The sequence below is a fragment of the Schistocerca nitens genome, chromosome 8 (genome assembly GCF_023898315.1).
Source record: "Schistocerca nitens isolate TAMUIC-IGC-003100 chromosome 8, iqSchNite1.1, whole genome shotgun sequence".
Lineage (NCBI taxonomy): Eukaryota > Metazoa > Arthropoda > Insecta > Orthoptera > Acrididae > Schistocerca > Schistocerca nitens.
In genome coordinates this window covers 505780056-505802201 of record NC_064621.1, presented here as the reverse complement: position 1 = coordinate 505802201, position 22146 = coordinate 505780056, and the positions used below count along the sequence as shown (strand labels likewise).

Here is a 22146-nt window from a genome sequence, read left to right as displayed (position 1 = left end):
TGATACCTATACCTTTTCCTTTAAGTCCTTCAAAGTACACAAAATATTAAACGTATGTTAAATGCAAATTATTAGTGCTGTCACTTGTAATATGAAGCACGGAATGTCATTAAAACTGTCTTTTAGAATACAATTAGTTCAATAAAGTTTTAAGACATGTTTGCCATTATTGTTGGCAACTGAGGTTTCGCATCTTCCAAAGCCTTCACAGCTGCCATATAATCTTCATTTTCAGCCATGTCTAATTCATTGTCAATTATTCCCTTGAGTTCCTCATAAGCCTTCCATAAGCGTCGCTGGCAATCTGGAACCATCATCATAGACTCCTGCAATACTTCTTCTTGTTTCCGTATAATATGTTCATCTTTTTCTGTAAAGAAATAATTTATGCCGAAGTAAGTACACATTAAATCAAACAGATTTTTGGGGGGGGGGGGAAACAAACAAACACACACACACACACACACACACACACACACACACACACACACTTATACTGATGAAATTTCAGAATGTAATAGGGAAAAGGGTTATAGACTTGTATACAGATTCCTTCATTCTGAGATGATAAACACAAGCAAGATAAAGTTGAATTGAGTGTGGTGAAAGAAAATTAAATTCCCTCAGAGCAATGAGTCAATAGATGCTACTCCGAATACTGTAATGATACACACACACACTAAGTATCAAACATAAAAGAGATTCCCACAACAAAACATAATAAAAACTGTGTAACCGAGATACCGTCTTCGGGCGTCCGTTGCATTACTTACAATCCAATTTCACTCACTGTTTTAGACGACTGGTCAATAAAATACAAAATGTATTAAATCTGAATAGCATTTTACCAGTTACACTTATGGAATAATCCGATAAAAGAAAAATAAATTATTATGTAAGTCCAAAAAATGTGAGAGTTCACAATAGCTTAAAATTCTATGTTCATTTCCATACAGTTACAAATTGAGCAATTACGATCTCTCAGCTTAGTGCTAGTTTATAAATAACACCTGGAGTACAGCAGAGGAACAGATCTTCTTAGAAAATCAGATGTATTCAGTAATGTACCCCCTTTTTAGTAGTTACATAAAGAAACACAAGGAGAACCCAAAGGAAGACCCAATAATTATAATTGTTCCAGTCAAATAGCCTAGACCCATTCCACTGTCTCAAATGCGGCGTGATCTGCAGGGACAACAGCAATAGACAGTTCGGAGACCTAGCTCACGTTACAATAGTGTCAGCACACTTCAGTAATGTTTCACTGCCCGATCGCAGCTTCAAATTCTGCATCATGTCAACTGGCAACATGTGAAGTGTTGCACCAATACCTTTGTCATACACTGAAGCTGTGCCATCAACTGACACGATTTAGCATTTGAAGACGATGCCTTAAGACTATGTAAACTGCATGTTAGAGTAATGATAATGAAACCTGAGATGGTGTTCTTAATTCTTCCTCATTTTAATGGTATTATAGCTGTGAGAATTAGACACTCTTAGATATGGACTAGAAGCCCAAATAAGGCATACAAACACTGTAAAACTTAGAAGCTGAAGCGGAAAGAAACCTGCGAACACGACTGATTGCGAAGTGACACCTACAGCTTAATTAATCAAACAAACAGCGAGTCGCACTAACAGTATCTTCAAACAACTGCTGCCTATTATGTATTATTACTAATTAAACTCATTTTCTACATCATAGAAGAATATAAGCTAGATCATCCTCACTCGTCAAAGATTTTTGCATTATGTAATACAGCTTCAGGCTATGTTCCAGATCAATCTGTCTGAAAGATTGTATCTCAACATGTTTACAGATGAAAAAGGTGCATGCAAACTTTTACTTTTGAAGTTACATCTGAATGGAGTCATTGCCAACATTACTGAAATTCTAGGCCCTCACTTCAAGCCCCAGTGCACACATTGGAGTGATAGTTCTTGTTTAGCAACCACACCAGATGTGTTAAAAGATGAATTCAAAATGAGAAACTTTTGGCAGTTGTCATATGGAATGGATATGGTTGGGGTCATTCCATGTCAAATCATCCAGAAATTTCAGGAAATAACACCCACCTTCAAGCAAATCCTTGAAATTTTAGGAAGTGGAAGTTTACCTAGATATATTCACACTTCCAAAATGTGAATGTTGCAGGTCAATTACTTTTTCACTTATGATAAAATGAAGTTGTATAGATTCAGGAATTCAGGCTTTCATAGACGAGCTCCTTTATAATTTAAAAATGCAATTGTACCAATCTGTTTTTGCAATGGAAGCTTGATTTTTTTTTAGTTAAAGAGGAAGGTTTATATTTTTATAGTCATGCTTCTTGTAGTGAATATCCATCTAAAACTCAGAAAAAATTGTAAATAATTTCTTTTAAACAAAATCCATGCATGGACATTATAATTTTTAAGATATCGCCCCTCAGAGATACCTTTGAAAAATGTACAATATTATTACAAATATTCCATTATGTCGCTCAAAAATAATCGTGTTTGCAGAAATAATGGGAAGCGTGAAAAACAATGTTATTGTAAAAGAAATATTGAAGTTGATAATTCATGACTACCATGTCACCACTAAATTGCTGAAGTTGGCTACACTCAGTTTCCCTAGGAACGAATCATTTATGAGAACTCTGTTTTATTGCCACTATATGTACTGCATCACCCAGTTCCTTTGGTTTGAGTCGTGTTCACTGAGCATGCAGATCTGAGCTCTTGTACTGAGTTGTACCCAGAGTCAATCATTGGTTGAAAATTCAACTGTTGTAGTTTTTAACTATTCATTCCAAAACAAAAGTAAATCCCCTAATGTTACAATAATAATGTGAAATACCTTTGTAATGAAACAATGGGATAGAATGATTTTTCATTATTTAATTACTTTTTAGGTTACACTAACCATCTTTAGAGTTATTTATGACAAATATTGGTTTTACGACTGAAGCAGTATGGAAAGTATAAGCAGGCAGTGTTCTCTTGGACAGGATCAGCAAGATATATGTGATAATGCCCTGGCTTGTGAGAATGAACTGACCAGTGAAGAACAAGAACTTTTATTATGGCAAAGCAACAGTCATTCATACTGTGATTTAAGTGTTTCGTGTGTGTGTGTGTGTGTGTGTGTGTGTGTGTGTGTGTGTGTGTGAAACACAAACCTGTGCAGATTCTCTATATATAAGAAAATTTGCTGTGATCCCTTCAAGTGTCAAACAATCCGTTTCATCTGGATTGCGTGAAATTATTTTGGAAAAAGGTAAAGAGCTTCGAAATGAGAGGCTTTAGTGTTGTTCCTGGGGAGAAAATTTGCCCAATCTGTATCAAACTTATTAATGAAAAACAAGCAAGTGACGACTCATCACTAGACCATATAAATGACAGTAATGTGAAGGTGCAGACACCTGAAAAATCTGTGCTCAGTACTAGCTGCATTCAGTTGTTCGGCATGGTCCATATGCAGCAGCCAAGCAAAAATTGTAATCAGCAGCTGGGGCTCTGAAAACTAAAAATTTCATATACATATCAAGTTGAGCTGGCTGCTGATGCAAGCACTATCCCCAACAGTGATTTAACAGAACTGGAAGAAAAGGGAAATTATCATGATGATACCACTGAAAAAAATCAAACAGAAAACTGAATATGTAAATAATCATGAAAAATGTCAATACTTACTCTTGTGCTGTTAACTTGGTCTTGACTGAAAGTCAGTTCCAAATTTCACGTTTTTGAATATTTGGTACGATAGGAAAGAGCTCTTTTAATGGAGAAGAGTATTTTATCAATGGCTGAGCAGAAAGAGACGAAAGATGATAGGGTGCAAAAAGTAATGAGTTTTTATTTGGATGACGAAAATACAAGAATTATGCCCAGGAAAAAAGAAAGTGAGCACCAGCGAAAATAGCTATGAATAAAAGCATCTTGTGTTAAGTAATTTAACCAAACTGTATTCTCTCTATAAAAAAAAAGTATCCTGAAGACAAAGTAGGATTCTCAAATTTTGCTTCTCTTCAACCAAAACAGCATATACTTGCAGGATCATTAGGAACACATACCATATGTGTATTCATGTACCACCAAAACGTTAAATTGTTCCTAAATTCATTCTGTGTCTATTAAAGAAACATACAAAGATCTAATCAACACAATAACAAGTGATATAAATAACCAAGCTTATATGCTTAGTCTGTGTGAAAAATGTCCCACTAGTTTCATTGTTTCAATTCTACCAAGAAAATGAAATAGAAGACTATGATCCTGATGAGGTGATTCAGTACAGTCAATGGGTATCAACTGACAGAATGACTAAGTGTTCAAATCACTTCTCTATCAGAATTGTGAGACATTAATTAAGAAAATTGAAAAAACTTCCTCCACACTTACTTCTCAATCACAATCTGATTGTCTAAAAATGAAGAATGAAACACTTTATACAGAACCAGTGTTAATTTTTATGGATTTCAGTGAAAATCTCAATTTTGTTGTTCAAGATGAAGTACAGTGGAAGCATTGGAACAATGGCAAGCTGCACTCTTCACATTGTCCATATATATTACGAAAAGGACAAATAGCTGCATGCAAAAAGTATTTGTATTGTTTCTGATGATCTAGAACAAGATGTTGCCTTGGCGTACCAGACTCTGAAGACTGTACTGAATTTTTTTTTTAAAGTATGGATTTCCAGAAATTCATCGTGCATATGTTGAAATTTCACTGATGGTTGTGCTGCACAATATAAAAATTGTAAGAATTTCAGAAATAGCTGCTACCATGAACACAATTTCAACAAAGTGCAGCTGGCCTGGGTCAACGGAAGCGTCAGATTCCACCAGTCGACTTTGACCTGTGACGTAAGGCTGTTGTGGTGTGTGACGTCACGATGGCGTGGAACTTAGTTTGTGAGAGTGGCGTGTTTGTAGATGTTTTGATGTGATCGGTGGTGCTCTCTGGTGGTGTGTTCATGTGTTGTGGGTTAGGTGATTTTTGTTTAGTTTGCATGTGTGGTGTGTTTATAGGTGGTGTATTGTTCCGGTTGGTGGTTCTCTCTGGTGGTGTGTTTATGGGTAGCATGTTATGTGGCGTATGGGGGTTCATTTGTGTGGTAGCATTGCACATGTGTGGTATCGGTAGTGACTGTGCTTTCAGCAGAATATTTTTCAGCGAGTTAACGATTTTGGTTTTGTTATGTTGACGTTATAGCAGTTTTTTCTGATCGTTGTGTATGAATTTTGGTAAATTGCTTTGTTTATGTTTTTGGTAGGTATGGATATGACTGACAAGACCAACAGTTTTCAGTTGTCGGTGATGATTGGGGGCCGTGCATTATCTCTAATAAAATTTCTCCAGCTATTCGGATTTTTGGATGAAGTCGTGTTCAGTGTGTAATGAAGAAATGAGGCTTACTAAAGTTCCAGAGTCTTGGACCAGGGACAGCTATATGTGGAGATGGAGGATAACAGGTCAAGGGAAGTGTTAAGACTCCAATTTTGATTTTCTAGGTGTTTTTGTAATGGTAGTATTGAGTGTGGTGGTGGTGAAAGTTCTGAGATTTATAGCTTGGTATCGGTAGCTTCTGTTGACCTATATAGGTCAAGGGAAGTGTTCAATTCCAGTGAATATTGCTTTTAGTTGTTTTTGGGAAGGTTGTGGTCATTTTGTTTTATCGTTTTTGTCATTTGGTTTAGTGGCGTGTGTGTATTATTAGTTTGTACCGACCCAAAAACCCCCAATTTCCCCCGCTTGTCCCGTTAGTTTCATTATATTTTTGTAGGAATATGTGTTTGATGGTTTTTTGAAATATTTTTGTGTTTGTTGTCATGTTTACGTAATGACGTCATAGTCGCGGTATGGGAGTAGTTGTGAATGGTCGTTTCCGCCACATTGGTGACGTCATTGGTCAAAGTAGATGGGTGGAATCTGACGTTTCCGTTAATCCCTTTTTTTCTACCAGCCATGGCAAATCTCCCTGTGATGGTATTGGTGGCACTGTTAAAAAGACTTGTCACAAAAACAAGTTTGCAAAGAGTTTATAAGGATCAAATACTTATAGCTTCACAGGTATTTGAATTCTGTCACATCAGGTAGAGACACTAGGAGTAAGGGGAGTGGTTCTCAAATGGATTCGTTCATATCTACGAAACAGTACAGTCAGTAGAGATTACACGTCTTCAATGGATCGAAGTACATTGAGAAACATATATCTGATCCACAATATATCAATATGGGGTCCCTCAAGGAAGTGTACTGGGCCCAGTATTGTTTCTGTTGTAGGCTATATAAATTATTTCCCAAAACATATGAGCCATGGAGAGAAGATTTGTTTGCTGATGACAGCAACATAGTAATCACCAGTAAGACACCAGCACAAATGCTGGAAAATTCTACTGAAGTGCTTTAGGATGTTCACAAATGGTCTCAGGAAAACAAAGTAACTGTCAACAAAAAGAAAACAAATACAATATGCTTTAGAATGAACAGAAAACAGGGTCCCTTCAATTTAAAACTAGGTAACATCTCCATAGATGAAATTCATAGGGTTGTACATTGACAGCCAAATGAAGTGGAATGAACATCCTATGAAGCTCTTGAAAAATGTCTCCACAATATTTTATGCACTTAAAGAGTCCTTGCATCCGGATGCAGCAATGAATGTTTGAGAACAGTATACTTTAGTTATGTTCATTCAGTAATCAGTTATGGTATTATTTTTGGGAAAACAGTGCTCAGAATTTACAAACAGTATTTAAAATGCAAAAGAGAGCAGTAAGTAAGCGGGCCTACTGCAGAGAACTTCTCAAAATCTTAGAAATTCTAACTGTTCCTTGTGAATTTATATTCCAAACCATAGTGTACATCAAGAAAAATATAGAAAATTATAGCACAAATGGCAGCGTTCATAACTATAAGAACAAGTCACTGTCTTCACCTAGACAGGAATATTAAATATACGACTCAAAATGGCTTCTTGTATGAAGGTGCAAAACTGTATAAATAAACTGCCACAGAAAAAGAAAGAAACAGACAACATGTACTGCTTTAGGAAAAATCTTAAATTGTTTTTGCAGGAACACTGCTTTTACACTATAAGTGAATTCCTTAGTACAAAATGATTGTAAATAACTTTTTTTTCACAATATTTAACCATATGTAACATTTTGATAAGGAGCTCAAATGGCTCTAAGCACTATGGGACTTCACATCTGAGGTCATCAGTCCCCTAGACATAGAATTACTTAAACCTAACCAACCTAAGGACATCACACATATCCATGCCTGAGGCAGGATTTGAACCTGCGACCGTAGCAGCCGCGTGGTTCCGGACTGAAGCGCCTTGAACCGCTCGGCCACTGCGGCCAGCCTGATAAGGAGCAAAAAATGATTGTAAATAACTTATATGTCACAATGTTTAACTACATGTAACAAACTGTATAAATATATGAATGTACACAACCTGACAACATCCATACATCGTAAAATTTCCACAGATCGCTAAATAAATAAATAAATAACCTGCAAGGCATTTCATTTCTCTTTGTTTCAAAAAATGAAATGGTACAAGTAGGACATTATGTTTCTCAGCACATCACATATGCAAAAACAACTTCTGGAACACTATCTATACATCACATTGTACAAATATCACCAACCAACACTGGAGCAAAAAGGCTGAGCTGCGATATGGATTTTAGTATCATGCATGATTTCTAAATCCCCCGTCACTAATGCCAGAATGCACTGTGCAGCCCATCTGCTATGCTGCATGTGCATATGACTATTCTTGGTATTTGGGAATTGCTGAGAAGGTGAATTGTGAAGGAGACGTTACAGTACGGTTCATGCATCTTCGTGGACCATCCCCATCCCTCTATTGGCCTGATAATGATGTTTGTTTCTCTCACATTCTGTGTGAAGTTGATATCACCACAGCAATGGGCCTTACTTATTCTCAGAGCAAAGAGTCCTCAAAGTTGGAACAAAAGTGGTTCTCATAAAATAAAAATAAATAAATAATAATGATCTAAGTATCACTGTCATCACGTGTAGTTCCAAATCAATTTGAATGTAGAGTGCAGCACCAGCATTTTGTGCAGTGCTGACAATATTGGCTTTTGACAAAATGCTTAATATTATAAACATTGAGTTAATTTGGTTATGGCAGAAGTAAGAAAGTGTTCATATGTCACGTAATGTACAAGTTGCCCTCTATTTTATAATCTGTAATTTTGTTTCATATACCGCAATTTTTGATCAATTTGGATACTGTCTTGTGTACTTATGTTGACGTCTCTTGGGTAGTAATTTTATTTCTCTCCAGGATATATTGGACAATTCCACCATGTTTTCAAAAACCACGTGTCCCAAAGGATATTCAAGGGAAAAACTGTCAGCATACCATTTTTGTTTAAATACAGCAGCCAATTTTCAAATATTTACAGTTTGCCTTGAAGTAACACATTGAACCAAACTTTCAGCAATTGCTACCAACACAAAGCATATCTACATCTATACTCCGCAAGCCACCTGACGGTGTGTGGCGGAGGGTACCCTGAGTACCTCTATCGGTTCTCCCTTCTATTCCAGTCTCTTATTGTTCGTGGAAAGAAGGATTGTCGGTATGCTTCTGTGTGGGCTCTAATCTCCCCGATTTTATCCTCATGGTCTCCTCGCGAGATATACGTGGGAGGGAGCAATATACTGCTTGACTCCTAGGTGAAGGTGTGTTCTCGAAAATTCAACAAAAGCCTGTACCGAGCTACTAAGCGTCTCTCATGCAAAGTCTTCCACTGGAGTTTATCTATCATCTCCGTAACGCTTTCGTGATTACTAAATGATCCTGTAACTAAGCGCGCTGCTATCCATTGGATCTTCTCTATATCTTCTATCAACCCTATCTGGCACGGATCCCACACTGGTAAGCAATATTCAAGCAGTCGGCAAACAAGTGTACTGTAAACTACTTCATTTGTCTTCGGATTGCATTTCCTTAGGATTCTTCCAATGAATCTCAGTCTGGCTTCTGCTTTACTGACAATCAACTTTATATGATCGTTCCATTTTAAATCACTTAATGTGTACTCCCAGATAATTTATGGAATTAACTGCTTCCAGTTGCTGACCTGCTATTTTGTAGCTAAATGATAAAGGATCTATCTTTCTATGTATTCGCAGCACATTACACTTCTCTACTTTGAGATTCAATTGCCATTCCCTGCACCATGCGTCAATTCGTTGCAGATCTTCCTGCATTTCAGTACAATTTTCCATTGTTACAACCTCTCGATATACTACAGCATCATCCACAAAAAGCCTCAGTGAACTTCCCATGTCATCCACAAGGTCATTTATGTATATTGTGAATAGCAAAGGTCCTACGACACTCCCCTGCGGCACACCTGAAATCACTCTTACTTCGGAAGACTTCTCTCCACTGAGAATGACATGCTGCGTTCTGTTATCTAGGAACTCTTCAATCCAATCATACAATTGGTCTGATAGGACATATGCTCTTACTTTGTTCATTAAAGGACTGGGGGGGGGGGGGGGGGACTGTATCAAACGCCTTGCGGAAGTCAAGAAACACGTCATCTACCAGGGAACCCGTGTCTATGGCCCTCTGAGTCTCGTGGACGAATAGCGCGAGCTGGGTTTCAGACGATCGTCTTTTTCAAAATCAATGCTGATCCCTACAGAGTAGATTTCTAGTCTCCAGAAAAGTCATTCTACTCTAACACAATACGTGTTCCAAAATTCTACACCTGATTGACGTTAGAGATATAGGTCTATAGTTTTGCACATCTGTTCGACATCCCTTCTTGAAAACGGGGATGACCTGTGCCCTTTTCCAATCCTTTGGAATGCTACGCTCTTCTAGAGACCTACGGTACACTGCTGCAAAAAGGGGGGCAAGTTCCATCGCGTATTCTGTGTAAAATCGAACTGGTATCCCATCAGATCCGCAGCCTTTCCTCTTTTGAGTGATTTTAATTGTTTCTCTATCCCTCTGTCGTCTATTTCGATATCTACCATTTTGTCATCTGTGCGACAATCTAGAGAAGGAACTACAGTGCAGTCTTCCTCTGTGAAACAGCTTTGGAAAAAAGACATTTAATATTTCGGCCTTTAGTCTGTCATCCTCTGTTGCACGACCATTTTGGTCACAGAGTGTCTGGACATTTTGTTTTGATCCACCTACTGCTTTGACATAAGACCAAAATTTCTGAGGATTTTCTGCCCAGTTAGTACATAGAACTTTACTTTCGAATTCATTGAACGCCTCTCGCATAGCCCCCCCCCCCCCCCCCCCCCACACTACATTTCACTTCGCGAATTTTTGTTTGTCTGCAAGGCTTTGGCTATGTTTATGTTTGCTGTGAAGTTCCCTTTGTTTCTGCAGCAGTGTTCTAACTCGGTTGTTGTACCACGGTGGCTCTTTTCCACCTCTTACGATCTTGCTTGACACATACTCATCTAATGCGTATTGTACGATGATTTTGAACTTTGTCCACTGATCCTCAACACTATCTGTACTTGAGACAAAACTTTTGTGTTGAGCCGTCAAGTACTCTCAGATCTTGCTTTTTGTCACTTTTGCTAAAGCAATAAAAATTTGCAAAAGTTCATGATATTAGATACAAAAGCAGTACACAAAATCTCAGTTCATTACTAGATAATGGGTGACATGGCCTCTAGATGACTTGACATGGAATGACCTGTTGGTACTTTCTTCCTTAAAGAGCCACTGCTAAAATCTATACAATTAACACACTAGAGAATGTCGTAAGGACTGCTTTCATATTGTGTTCCTGTATGCTAGAGCTCATACTCCTGAAACACAAGTTTTACTGGAAAAGCTTTGAAAATTTATTCTACAATCTGACAGTTACTTACTACAGGACCTTAATACTTTTTAGTTAAAATTACTTTCCATGTTTTTACAATCTACATGATGTTAAAGATATGTGAAGGATTCACATAAAAATTAATTTATTGGTATGATAAGACAAACTGACTGACTGTAAAATTTGAATATAGGGTAAGCAATTTTGAACTAAGAGTCTTGCACAATTTTGACAGTTGTTATTAATAAATTAATCTTTCTAAACTGCCTGTTACTCACATTGTCCACAAAGGAACAGATCAACATGTTAGTAACAAGAGGACTGTTAGAAACAGCAAAATGTCAATACAACTAGTGAGACTTTAAGATGTCTTGGAAGTCAGTAACAATCTTGTAAGCAAGTATACATTATGAATTTCTGTGAAGAAAATGGGGCAATACAGTAGTAGAAAACAATAATTAAAATGAAGGTTGGTGTAGGAAACAAAATTTAATACATTTAGTTCTCTTGCGGAGTGTATATCCTTCTCTTGCTCCAATCTATGAACAGAAATGATGCATCATTGAGGAGGTATTGGGAACGTGGCTAAAATTTGGACACAGTTAAACACAACACTGCACATTTTTCGAACACGCGTAAGAGCAAGAAGTACCAGTGTCTGCAAAAAACTGCAGCTCATCAAGAATCTAGGACCAACCTTTTTTTTTTTTTACTGGAGGAAAGACTGCGACGCATCTCTCAGCTGAATATGAGAAGCCGTTAGTGTACATTCGAATGTGCGGAATTTGAAAAAAATGTTTAAATACAAACATGCTTTACCTTCTTCTTTCAGTTTCTGGACTCTCTCTTTTTGTTTCTCTGCTTCTTGTTCATACACCACCTTTTCCTTCGTCAGACGTTTCACGACACCTGTCTTGATTTTAATAACTTTTACTCTAGGATCCGCCATATTTCAACGAATTATGCAATGGAATTAAATGATTACAAATTTCCACGTTATCGACGAAATAACAAATCTCATACAACGTTTAACCAATTGCTTTGCGACAACACCTACCTTTCGACTTGGTTTTGACCTACCCTACAGAATTCAGAGACATATCAACTCACCGAGCAATGAGACAAAGAATATAGAGTTCCGAGGATCTGCTACCGCGTTCGCAACAGAATGGCTTCTGAATCTCGTATTGCATTTGATAAGGAGGAGGAGGAGATTACTGTTTAACGTCCCGTCGACAACGAGGTCATTAGAGACGGAGCACAAGCTCGGATTAGGGAAGGATGGGCCAGGAAATCGGCCGTGCCCTTTCTAAGGAACCATCCCGGCATTTGCCTGAAGTGATTTAGGGAAATCACGGAAAACCTAAATCAGGATGGCCGGACGCGGGATTGAACCGTCGTCCTCCAGAATGCGTTGCATTTGATAAAGCGGTAAAAGAGAATCTGGATTACGAAAAATTTCATTTTACTTAAAACATGAAAAGCTGAAGGAAGAAAGATTAGTCATCGTAAACATACAACAGTTGTTCTCCAATGGCAAACATTAGTGCTCGTGATATTTTTAAAATGATTCCAAAGTTCTCTTTCCCTCGAAACTCAATTAATTAAAGTACAATGTAGATAAATGTGGGAACTGAATCACTATCTGAACCTAAACTTTGCAAAACACAAAGCTCAAGTGTGTCTTGCCATTTAATATCTGTGCCGTATAGACACCAAAACTGCCAACTGAATACTAGAGTATCTTCATCACACAAGCATAGGTATTATTGTTCGCATCATGTAAGAAGGCAGCCCAATTTTCAGCCGTTGTGCGCATCCCCCTCCACTAGCCACTGGCGGCCAGTAATGGCAGAACTGAAGCTGCGAGGACGGGTCGTGAGTGTTGCTTGGATAGCTCAGTTGGTAGAGCACTTGCCCGACAAAGGCAAAGGTGCCGAGTTCTAGTCTCGGTCCGGCACACAGTTTTAATCTGTCAGGAAATTTCATATCAGCCCACACTCCGCTGCAGGGTGAAAATCTCATTCTGGAAACATTCATTCTCTTTCCGAGCGGCTAGCAGAGAGTTACAGCTAGAGGGCGAAAATCTCGGTTCTACATGCTGCACCGTTGTCGAACTTTACGACAGCCTAATTATTCATTCAACTACCATTGTTTTTGTTTCCCTTGTTTTTCTTTCTTGCAGCAGTATAGCTGTGAATGTGTATCTTGTAAATGTTTAAGTGCGATTAAAAAAGAGTCAGGTGATGGCAATAAACGTGAAATGCTTCACAAGCAGGCGAGGTGGATTATTAACCGAATTTATAACATTTTCAAACGGAAATTTAAAAGGAGGTCTCCTACAATTGACATTGGAAAACACAAGAACCGACTCCAGAACCATGTGGCTTCGATCAAGAGAACTGTAAAGGAAAGTGTCAGAGCTATAGGAACTGTAGAAATAGTTGGTTTCGTGTCACCTGGTAAGCAGTAGAATCGCAAGGAACCTGTAACACAAATTGATAGTTTTAACAACGATGTTTTAAAGTGCTCCATGTGAATGATGAATGCCCGACATAACAAAAACGTGTTACAGTTATGCAGGCTTCAATGGTGAGCGCTTCGCCAAGGTAAAGAATTTTAAAAGACTTTGGTTCCAGATATGTTAAGAAGACAGTTTTTAGTCAAAGAAGTGACGTAGGTGCAGTATGAACTATATCCCATATAAAGATTTACGATGCAAGACAAGGGGTAGTTCAACTGTGTATTACCTTCATGAAACATTTCCAAGAATAGCTGCTGGAAAATGAGTGATAGTACTGGCTGTCTTAAAGCTCTCATAGGGATAGGTTCTTGGATAAATATTCTGTATGCTGACCCTTCTGGTTTTATTTCTGAGAATAAACTCGTATTTATGTGCAAGAAAAACAGCAGTGATTACCATTCGGCAATGAATGCTGTCAGTCTCGTGACGTAATTCACAATTATTGTCATACCTTGCTTCGAAGTCGTTCGTTGCCAGTTATAATACAACACTTATAGAGATAAAATCAAGTACAAACACCAGAAAAGCGAATATGTTCCCTAGCTTAAAAATAAAAATAGTAAGCACCATATAAACCAGACTCATGCCAATCTCCTGCAGCTCGTTAATTTATACTGTACAATTCAGGTGACTTGGATCACACAGTTTTGCGTTTACCCAAGGGTCACTGTCATTGTAGCCCCATAGAATTAATTTGGGAAAAGGGTTTTAAGGGTATATGGGAGAAAAAAAAACAAAACATTCAAGATAACATACAGTGAATCACCTGCGCATGAGGTAATAGACAATGAGGCAACACACAAAATCCCACCTGTAGTGTGGACACAGACTGTGTGGCATGCTGAAAAGCTTCAGAAAGAAGAATTTGACAGGGAAGTGATGGTGGATATAAGCCTTGAACCTATCACCATAAATTTAAAATCAGATCGTTCAGAAAGAGACTCAAATAGAAGTGACAATGGTATTACTATGTAGACTTTGGAACAAAGTAATAATATTTCTCATTTTTAAAGGCTCATGGTTTAAAAAATGTGTTCGCCAAAATATCAGTTGCATATATAAAAATGAGAACTTCCTAGCTTTTTTGATTATGACTTTTTATTCTTTGAATTAGGTAGAGCACAATGTTCAATATATTGTCCAACGAGAAGTTAAGCTTCTCCAACCATGTTGTATGCTCTAATAACTCTCGAGAATGCAGCTTGTGCAGCTGGATAAATTCGTCAATAGTCCTATATTTCTACATGTAAATCACCATCATTTTCACAGCACGAACTGGATACGGCCTTAAAATGACAGTAACTGTTACTAGTCGAGATATCAGTGGTTTTCGATGTTATTGGTCAGATTCCCCGGAGTTATTAGGACAGATGATGTTTAATTGTTTGCTTGTTCAATGGATCATAAATGCGGTCTCCCACTGTTATATCAAACATATTAGTTTACACTCATAATGCCCATTAGTAGCGAAAAATATGACGTCTTATTGACCATTTTTTGCGATAGTCTTTTACATTAGTCTTTTCTACCACTAATTCTTTTTTACATACAGTAATTATACTTAATTACAGTAAAACACACACACACACACACACACACACACACACGCACACTCCTTACACATTTTTCAAAATACTGTTGAGCAGAAGCAGTTGTCAAGCAATATAATGATTTCAGTTTGTGCTTGAAGTTAATTTTGCCATGTATTTATGACCATGGTTGTTAAGTCCCATAGTGCTCAGAGCCATTTGAACCATTTGAACCATGTATTACATTTTTACTTGTAATGCAGTTCACCATCGCAATAAATGGTAATTGTTGCAAGCAGTTTCAATGTCGTTTTGAGAAAAATCATACTTCATGTCTTCACAAAGCTGTTCTCGCCTCCAGAGTAAATATGTGGAGCAGTGGATATGAATTAATATTTCTCTCATGACGATTGATCGAAATTGGATTTAATATTTGTTATTCCCCTCATAGAATTGAACGTATAATACAATGTACCATATGCAAATGGGCCTGACTGTTATCCACAGCAATGCAGTTTGACAACATGGACTTTATTTGCCTGCTCCCTCCTGCTCCAGACGCGCACTTCTCATCCCCCTGCCCCACGCTTTTCCTTACCACTCCTCCTCTATGCGTGAAAGTTCCATCCTAGGTGACGCACGCTTTAGTTCTCAAAGTTTACATTAGATTAGATGTGATGTATTTAAGTATATTGAGGAAATCCTCTGTGATGTGGAACATGTCTGAAAAGAAGAATGTCAATAAATATTTACAAAATAAGAACAGGTATACTAATTTATCTCCTCCAGATTCCACATGAAACTGCCTTTGTGGATGTGGAATATCTAAAAAAAAAATATCCTCAAGCATATTTACATTTCAAAAGAAATAAAACTTGTCACCAAATATTAAATGTTCAATACAGTTAGGTGCACATGATAATTCTTATTCCATTGCAGGCATGCATTATCTCACGAAAAAATAGAATAAAAAGCATTTTACATCACTTCTTTACAATGAACATATTACTACGCAAAATCTGTACACAAGTCAGACTGTAATCACTGTTCACATTATGTCATATTATTAGAGTCAATAATGGTGGCTTTTTACCCGTCACAGTATCTTTTTACCACTTACCACTTTTGATGGCTTCTGCTTCACCTATTGCATTATTTTGTTCTAAAAGTAACAGTTTCGTAATATCTGTGATTTCTAGTTAGTATTTCAGCTATATTAACTTACTGCATCTCTTAGGATTGTGATGAAACTTTAATTACATTGGCCTTGAAGACAGCTTCTGGTGGCAGCGGTTTAAGTTGAGCAATGCCAGGTCTACACAAATATCTTGATATCTGAAAGTAAACTTGCAATATTGAATTAACACTGTTTGTTTTTACTTCTAATTAACAACTGCTGTACTTCTGGCATGATCTAAATTTACTAAGAGCATTAGATATAGACAAAATTTTATGTTTTTAAGGTGATCTAAAGTTACCCTGAAAGATAATGTAACTGTTTACCATTATTCAAGTTAAAACTTTACTATATTAGGGCGTAATAGTATACATTTCTACTTTCCCTAGCACTCAGCAGCTATAGATGTAAAATGTACAATATCTGTAGCGATGTGTAATTTATTTTGTGTCTAGTATTTTCAGAAAATGGTATAAAGTGGTACAAAGTTGTCCCAAATGACTGTAATAGCATACACTGAGCAACTTGTTCTGCTACGAAATTCATCAGCGGAGTAAAAGGAGTTTTCCACCAATAAATCCTTTAGACTTTTTTCAAACTAAACTCTATTATTAGCTAAATATTTTGTAGTTGCTGTCTTGTTATTGAAAATGCGTATTCCTGAATAGTGGACACCTTTCTGAATGAAAGGGAGTGACTTTAAATCTTTGTGAGGCTTTTTTATCCAAGCATAAAGAACAGATACTGCTCCAGTCTACAGATAATATTGAATTCTATCGAATTGCCCAAACACTATGCTAAAAAGAAGTTTGTAAAGTCTCTGGGAATTTTCTTTTTTTTTACATTCTGTTAGCACACAAAGAGTGTTCTCTGGGAAGTGGACAGAAGTCAAGTGACGTTATTGTTTACAGTGCTAATTCTAATTATACATTAACCCAAAACATTAAATTTAAGAGTTTCTTTGAAGAGAGTCATCAATAGAGCAGAAGTAGTTTGCTCAATAGAAATTTATTTAATTCTATCTTCTGCGCCGGGAAATTACCTACATGACACTTAATGTACTCATGTAGTCTGTTGAATGTACATGAATATGTTACATTTGTTTACATGAATACATGCATGAGTAATATTTTTATCTGACTACTTTCTGTACTTATGTTAATCCTCTGAGGTCTTTGTAGAAGTTATTTTTGTTCCTGGTGTTATATTCATACTTTTCACTACTTTTTGTGAAAAGAGAAATATTGGCTATGATAAGGAACATTAATCAATATATGTATTATGAATTAATTGTAAAAACATTTCTATGAAGAAGTCTCTGTAGTAAGTTCTTGAATAAACAACAGATATAATATTCTTATCACACATTTCTGTATCCTGAAAATACTGTTCTTGTAACATGGATTTTCCCTGAAATTGATTCCATAACTCATTAATGAATGGAATTATCTAGAATAAGCTAGTTCCTTCATTTTTTAAATACCCTACAGTAGTAACGTTTACTGCAAACACAGCTAAGCAAAGGTGCTCCATTAATTCTAGGTAGCAGAGTTTCCAATTGAGGCCTGTGAGTCATTGGTGGTCCCAAAAACTTATCACTTTCTGTTTACTGTGTTTTGTTGTTTGACAAATATTTTATATAGCTTGTGGAGTTCTGTGAGAAGTACTGAACTATATGTAGTAAGTCTTGACAAAAATCAATGATAAACCATTTGCCTCGAATCATCTGTTAATGTTTCCAGATATTTTATTAGCCACCTTTTCAGTAAGAGGACTGATATTTTTTATTTCTATTCTTTTATCATTTGCAAAAATTTACAAGTTTTGAAACTGCAACTACGAGATCGTTTCTGTATGAGTAACGCAACATGTTATTTTTCTCTGCCATTTCCAACTGAAAAAATTAGAAATTTGTTGTGTAACATCATGAAATATTCTCGTTTCATCTCCTATAGTTTGTAATGACAGGGAGGCTCAGTATTCTTGGATGGAACAGGCTTATTGTATGCAACATTACTGTTGAATCGGTGCTGTAGTGAGTCATAAGACACTGCTTTTCTTTGTTACTGGATTTATTAACTGGGCTGGAAAAGGTCTGTAAAGTTTTGACCTGTTCCTTATTCAGAAATACCAACAGACTGAAGGTTGTGACTGATTGTTGGTCGAAAGAGTGCTCACTGAAAGGTGACTAGCTGAAGCTATGAATCGTATGTTGTGTAGAACAGAATAGACTCTTTATTTGCCTTTCAGTATGTTTTCCATAAAATTGGCATCATCAGTGTGTTGAATACATTTTTTTAAAATTACAATAATTATTATTGTACATAATTGTGCCTGTGCAGGGCAAGCAGATATGCATGCTAAAGTGATATTGATAATACATCAATTATTCATTCACAATAGTAATAATAATAATAATAAATCATAACAGTTAAATATACAATAGTATCAAGATATATTTATGGTACGTCTTACGTATCCATGTAAAAAGACTTTGTTGCTACATTACTGTCACAAACTTATAGGTATAATTCATATGACAGTTGTTTGTTTCATGTAGCATATCTCTTTTGTGTGTCACTGTTTAGAAACCCATCAAGTGAGTAAAATGGCGTACATTTGAGCCACACTTCTATTGTTTGCTTAAAGTAATTCATTGGTAGTTCGCTCACAGCCTTTGGGAGTTTGTTATAAAATTTCAAGCTAAGGTGTTTATGGCTATTTGTGTTAATGTTAGCATTGTGTATGGTAGGTCTATGTTACTATTATTTCGAGTATTATGAACATGCACTTCAGGTCTTAAAGTTCTTTACGTTCTCTTTAGCATATATTAAACAATTATAAATGTATATACTACGTAGTGTCATTATCTTTAGCTCTTTAAAATGATTTTTGCAACTTTGTCTTGGTGCTAGTCCTAAAATGCACCTGACTGCTTTCTTCTGCCACTTGAAGATGGTACTTGAACCCACCGAGTTACCCCAAAGAAGAAACCCATATTGCAGTTGTGAATGGAAAAAAGCAAAGTATGTGGAGATTAGCAGATTTTTACTGATAACGTGTATCAGCTTGTGCAATAGAAAGAGAGTTCGAGCAAGTTTGCCACTTAGATAATTTGTGTGTCTGTGCCATGTAAGGTTTTGATATATACGTAAACCTATTAACTTGACATTTTTTGTATTCTGTTTAATTGGTTTCAGGGTGAAGTAAATTTCTTCAGTTTTCAATTTGTTTATTGATAAGAGGTTGGCTCTGCACCAGCCACTGCTCATTTCAGTTACTACTTTGTTGTAGTCTATGACATCTTGCATATTTTCTCCATCTGTTATTAGTGTCATATCATCAGCATACAGTACATTGTTGCAAGGCATATAATTTGAGAAGTCATTGATGTAAACAATGAACAGGAAAGGGCCAAGCACTGAGCCTTGTGGAATTCCTCTCTTTACTTCCATGGATGTTGACTTTTGATAGTTTGTTTTTACTAATTGTACCCTATTGCTTAAGTATGATCGAAAAAATTGTAATGGTTTACCTACAATACCATAATGTTCTAGTTTTTTTATCATTATTTCATGTGTGACTGAGTCGAATGCCTTTGTTAAATCTAACAGTGTAGCACAAGTGAGTTTCTTGTTTTCATATCCTTCATATATACACTCCTGGAAATGGAAAAAAGAACACATTGACACCGGTGTGTCAGACCCACCATACTTGCTCCGGACACTGCGAGAGGGCTGTACAAGCAATGATCACACGCACGGCACAGCGGACACACCAGGAACCGCGGTGTTGGCCGTCGAATGGCGCTAGCTGCGCAGCATTTGTGCACCGCCGCCGTCAGTGTCAGCCAGTTTGCCGTTGCATACGGAGCTCCATCGCAGTCTTTAACACTGGTAGCATGCCGCGACAGCGTGGACGTGAACCGTATGTGCAGTTGACGGACTTTGAGCGAGGGCGTATAGTGGGCATGTGGGAGGCCAGGTGGACGTACCGCCGAATTGCTCAACACGTGGGGCGTGAGGTCTCCACAGTACATCGATGTTGTCGCCAGTGGTCGGCGGAAGGTGCACGTGCCCGTCGACCTGGGACCGGACCGCAGTGACGCACGGATGCACGTCAAGACCGTAGGATCCTACGCAGTGCCGTAGGGGACCGCACCGCCACTTCCCAGCAAATTAGGGACACTGTTGCTCCTGGGGTATCGGCGAGGACCATTCGCAACCGTCTCCATGAAGCTGGGCTACGGTCCCGCACACCGTTAGGCCGTCTTCCGCTCACGCCCCAACATCGTGCAGCCCGCCTCCAGTGGTGTCGCGACAGGCGTGAATGGAGGGACGAATGGAGACGTGTCGTCTTCAGCGATGAGAGTTGCTTCTGCCTTGGTGCCAATGATGGTCGTATGCGTGTTTGGCGCCGTGCAGGTGAGCGCCACAATCAGGACTGCATACGACCGAGGCACACAGGGCCAACACCCGGCATCATGGTGTGGGGAGCGATCTCCTACACTGGCCGTACACCACTGGTGATCGTCGAGGGGACACTGAATAGTGCACAGTACATCCAAACCGTCATCGAACCCATCGTTCTACCATTCCTAGACCGGCAAGGCAACTTGCTGTTCCAACAGGACAATGCACGTCCGCATGTATCCCGTGCCACCCAACGTGCTCTAGAAGGTGTAAGTCAACTACCCTGGCCAGCAAGATCTCCGGATCTGTCCCCCATTGAGAATGTTTGGGACTGGATGAAGCGTCGTCTCACGCGGTCTGCACGTCCAGCACGAACGCTGGTCCAACTGAGGCGCCAGGTGGAAATGGCATGGCAAGCCGTTCCACAGGACTACATCCAGTATCTCTACGATCGTCTCCATGGGAGAATAGCAGCCTGCATTGCTGCGAAAGGTGGATATACACTGTACTAGTGCCGACATTGTGCATGCTCTGTTGCCTGTGTCTATGTGCCTGTGGTTCTGTCAGTGTGATCATGTGATGTATCTGACCCCAGGAATGTGTCAATAAAGTTTCCCCTTCCTGGGACAATGAATTCACGGTGTTCTTATTTCAATTTCCAGGAGTGTATTACTAAGGAGACATTCAACTACTTTGGTTGTCGATAGTTCAGATCAAAGCCAAACTGGTTCTTACTTAATAATTTATTACTTTCAAAATAATTGTAAATTTGCATATGTATGCAGTTTCCTATTACTTTCGATATAATGGGAACTATTGATATAGGTCTGTAATTGTTTGACATTATTCTGTCACCTTTCTTATAGATTGGGAGTGTATCTGTTAATTTCAGACATTCAGGGAATATTCCTTCTCCAAGTATAAGATTCGTCAGATATGTTAGTGGCATTAAGATTGCATCGGCTATGTGTTTAACAATACTGTTACTAAGCCTGTAATAGTCCTCTGTTTTTGAGTTTTTAAGTTTCTTTATAGATTTGATAATGTGGCCAGAGGTGATTTTTGACCGAGAGAATTTCTTGGTTGCTGGTGCTTGTTGTTTAAGAAGGGTTACAGCAGCTGAAATATTATCAGAATTATTTTTACCGAAAGAAGAAGAAGAAGACGAAGAAGAAGAATGTAGAGCTGGCACAATTTATAAAATATTTGTTAAGGATGTTGCAATCTATAGGCGCTATGGCTTCCTGTTTGCAAATATTGATTTCACTTTTTATCATATTCCAAGCTGCTTGTCAGGTATTTTTTGAGCCTACAATATATTCATCATTTACTTTACATTTAGCTGGTTTTATTTCATATTTGTACAACTTCTTAAGGGGTCATGTAGTGTTTCAGGGCTTCCTTATTTTTATCACTATAATTTTTAGTGTAAGTAACAGTGTCCACATTTGCTTGAGCTCTGCAGTGTACCACTTGTCAGACTGCCGAGGATTTTTTTCTGTTGTTAGGGGTGCATCTTTTTGTGATAAGTGGACAGTGACTATCTACTGCATTTTTAATGACATGTAAAAACATAGAGAAACATTCATAAAGATTTTTTATATTGTGTAGTGTATTTGGCCAATCTACCACCTTCAGTTCATGTTTCAATTGTACAATG

The 22146-nt window shown here is 37.8% G+C and overlaps 1 protein-coding gene across 1 annotated transcript; it reads right to left on the bottom strand.

Annotated features, from left to right (window-relative positions):
* Positions 1-3: 3 nt before the first annotated feature.
* LOC126198813 (tubulin-specific chaperone A) lies at positions 4-11949 on the bottom strand. The gene is made up of 2 exons (XM_049935383.1): positions 11664-11949; positions 4-370 (listed from the first exon to the last, which is right to left on the bottom strand). The coding sequence occupies exons 1-2, from the start codon at positions 11791-11793 to the stop codon at positions 150-152; spliced, it is 351 nt and encodes a 116-aa protein (XP_049791340.1). The 5' UTR covers positions 11794-11949; the 3' UTR covers positions 4-149.
* Positions 11950-22146: the final 10197 nt, after the last annotated feature.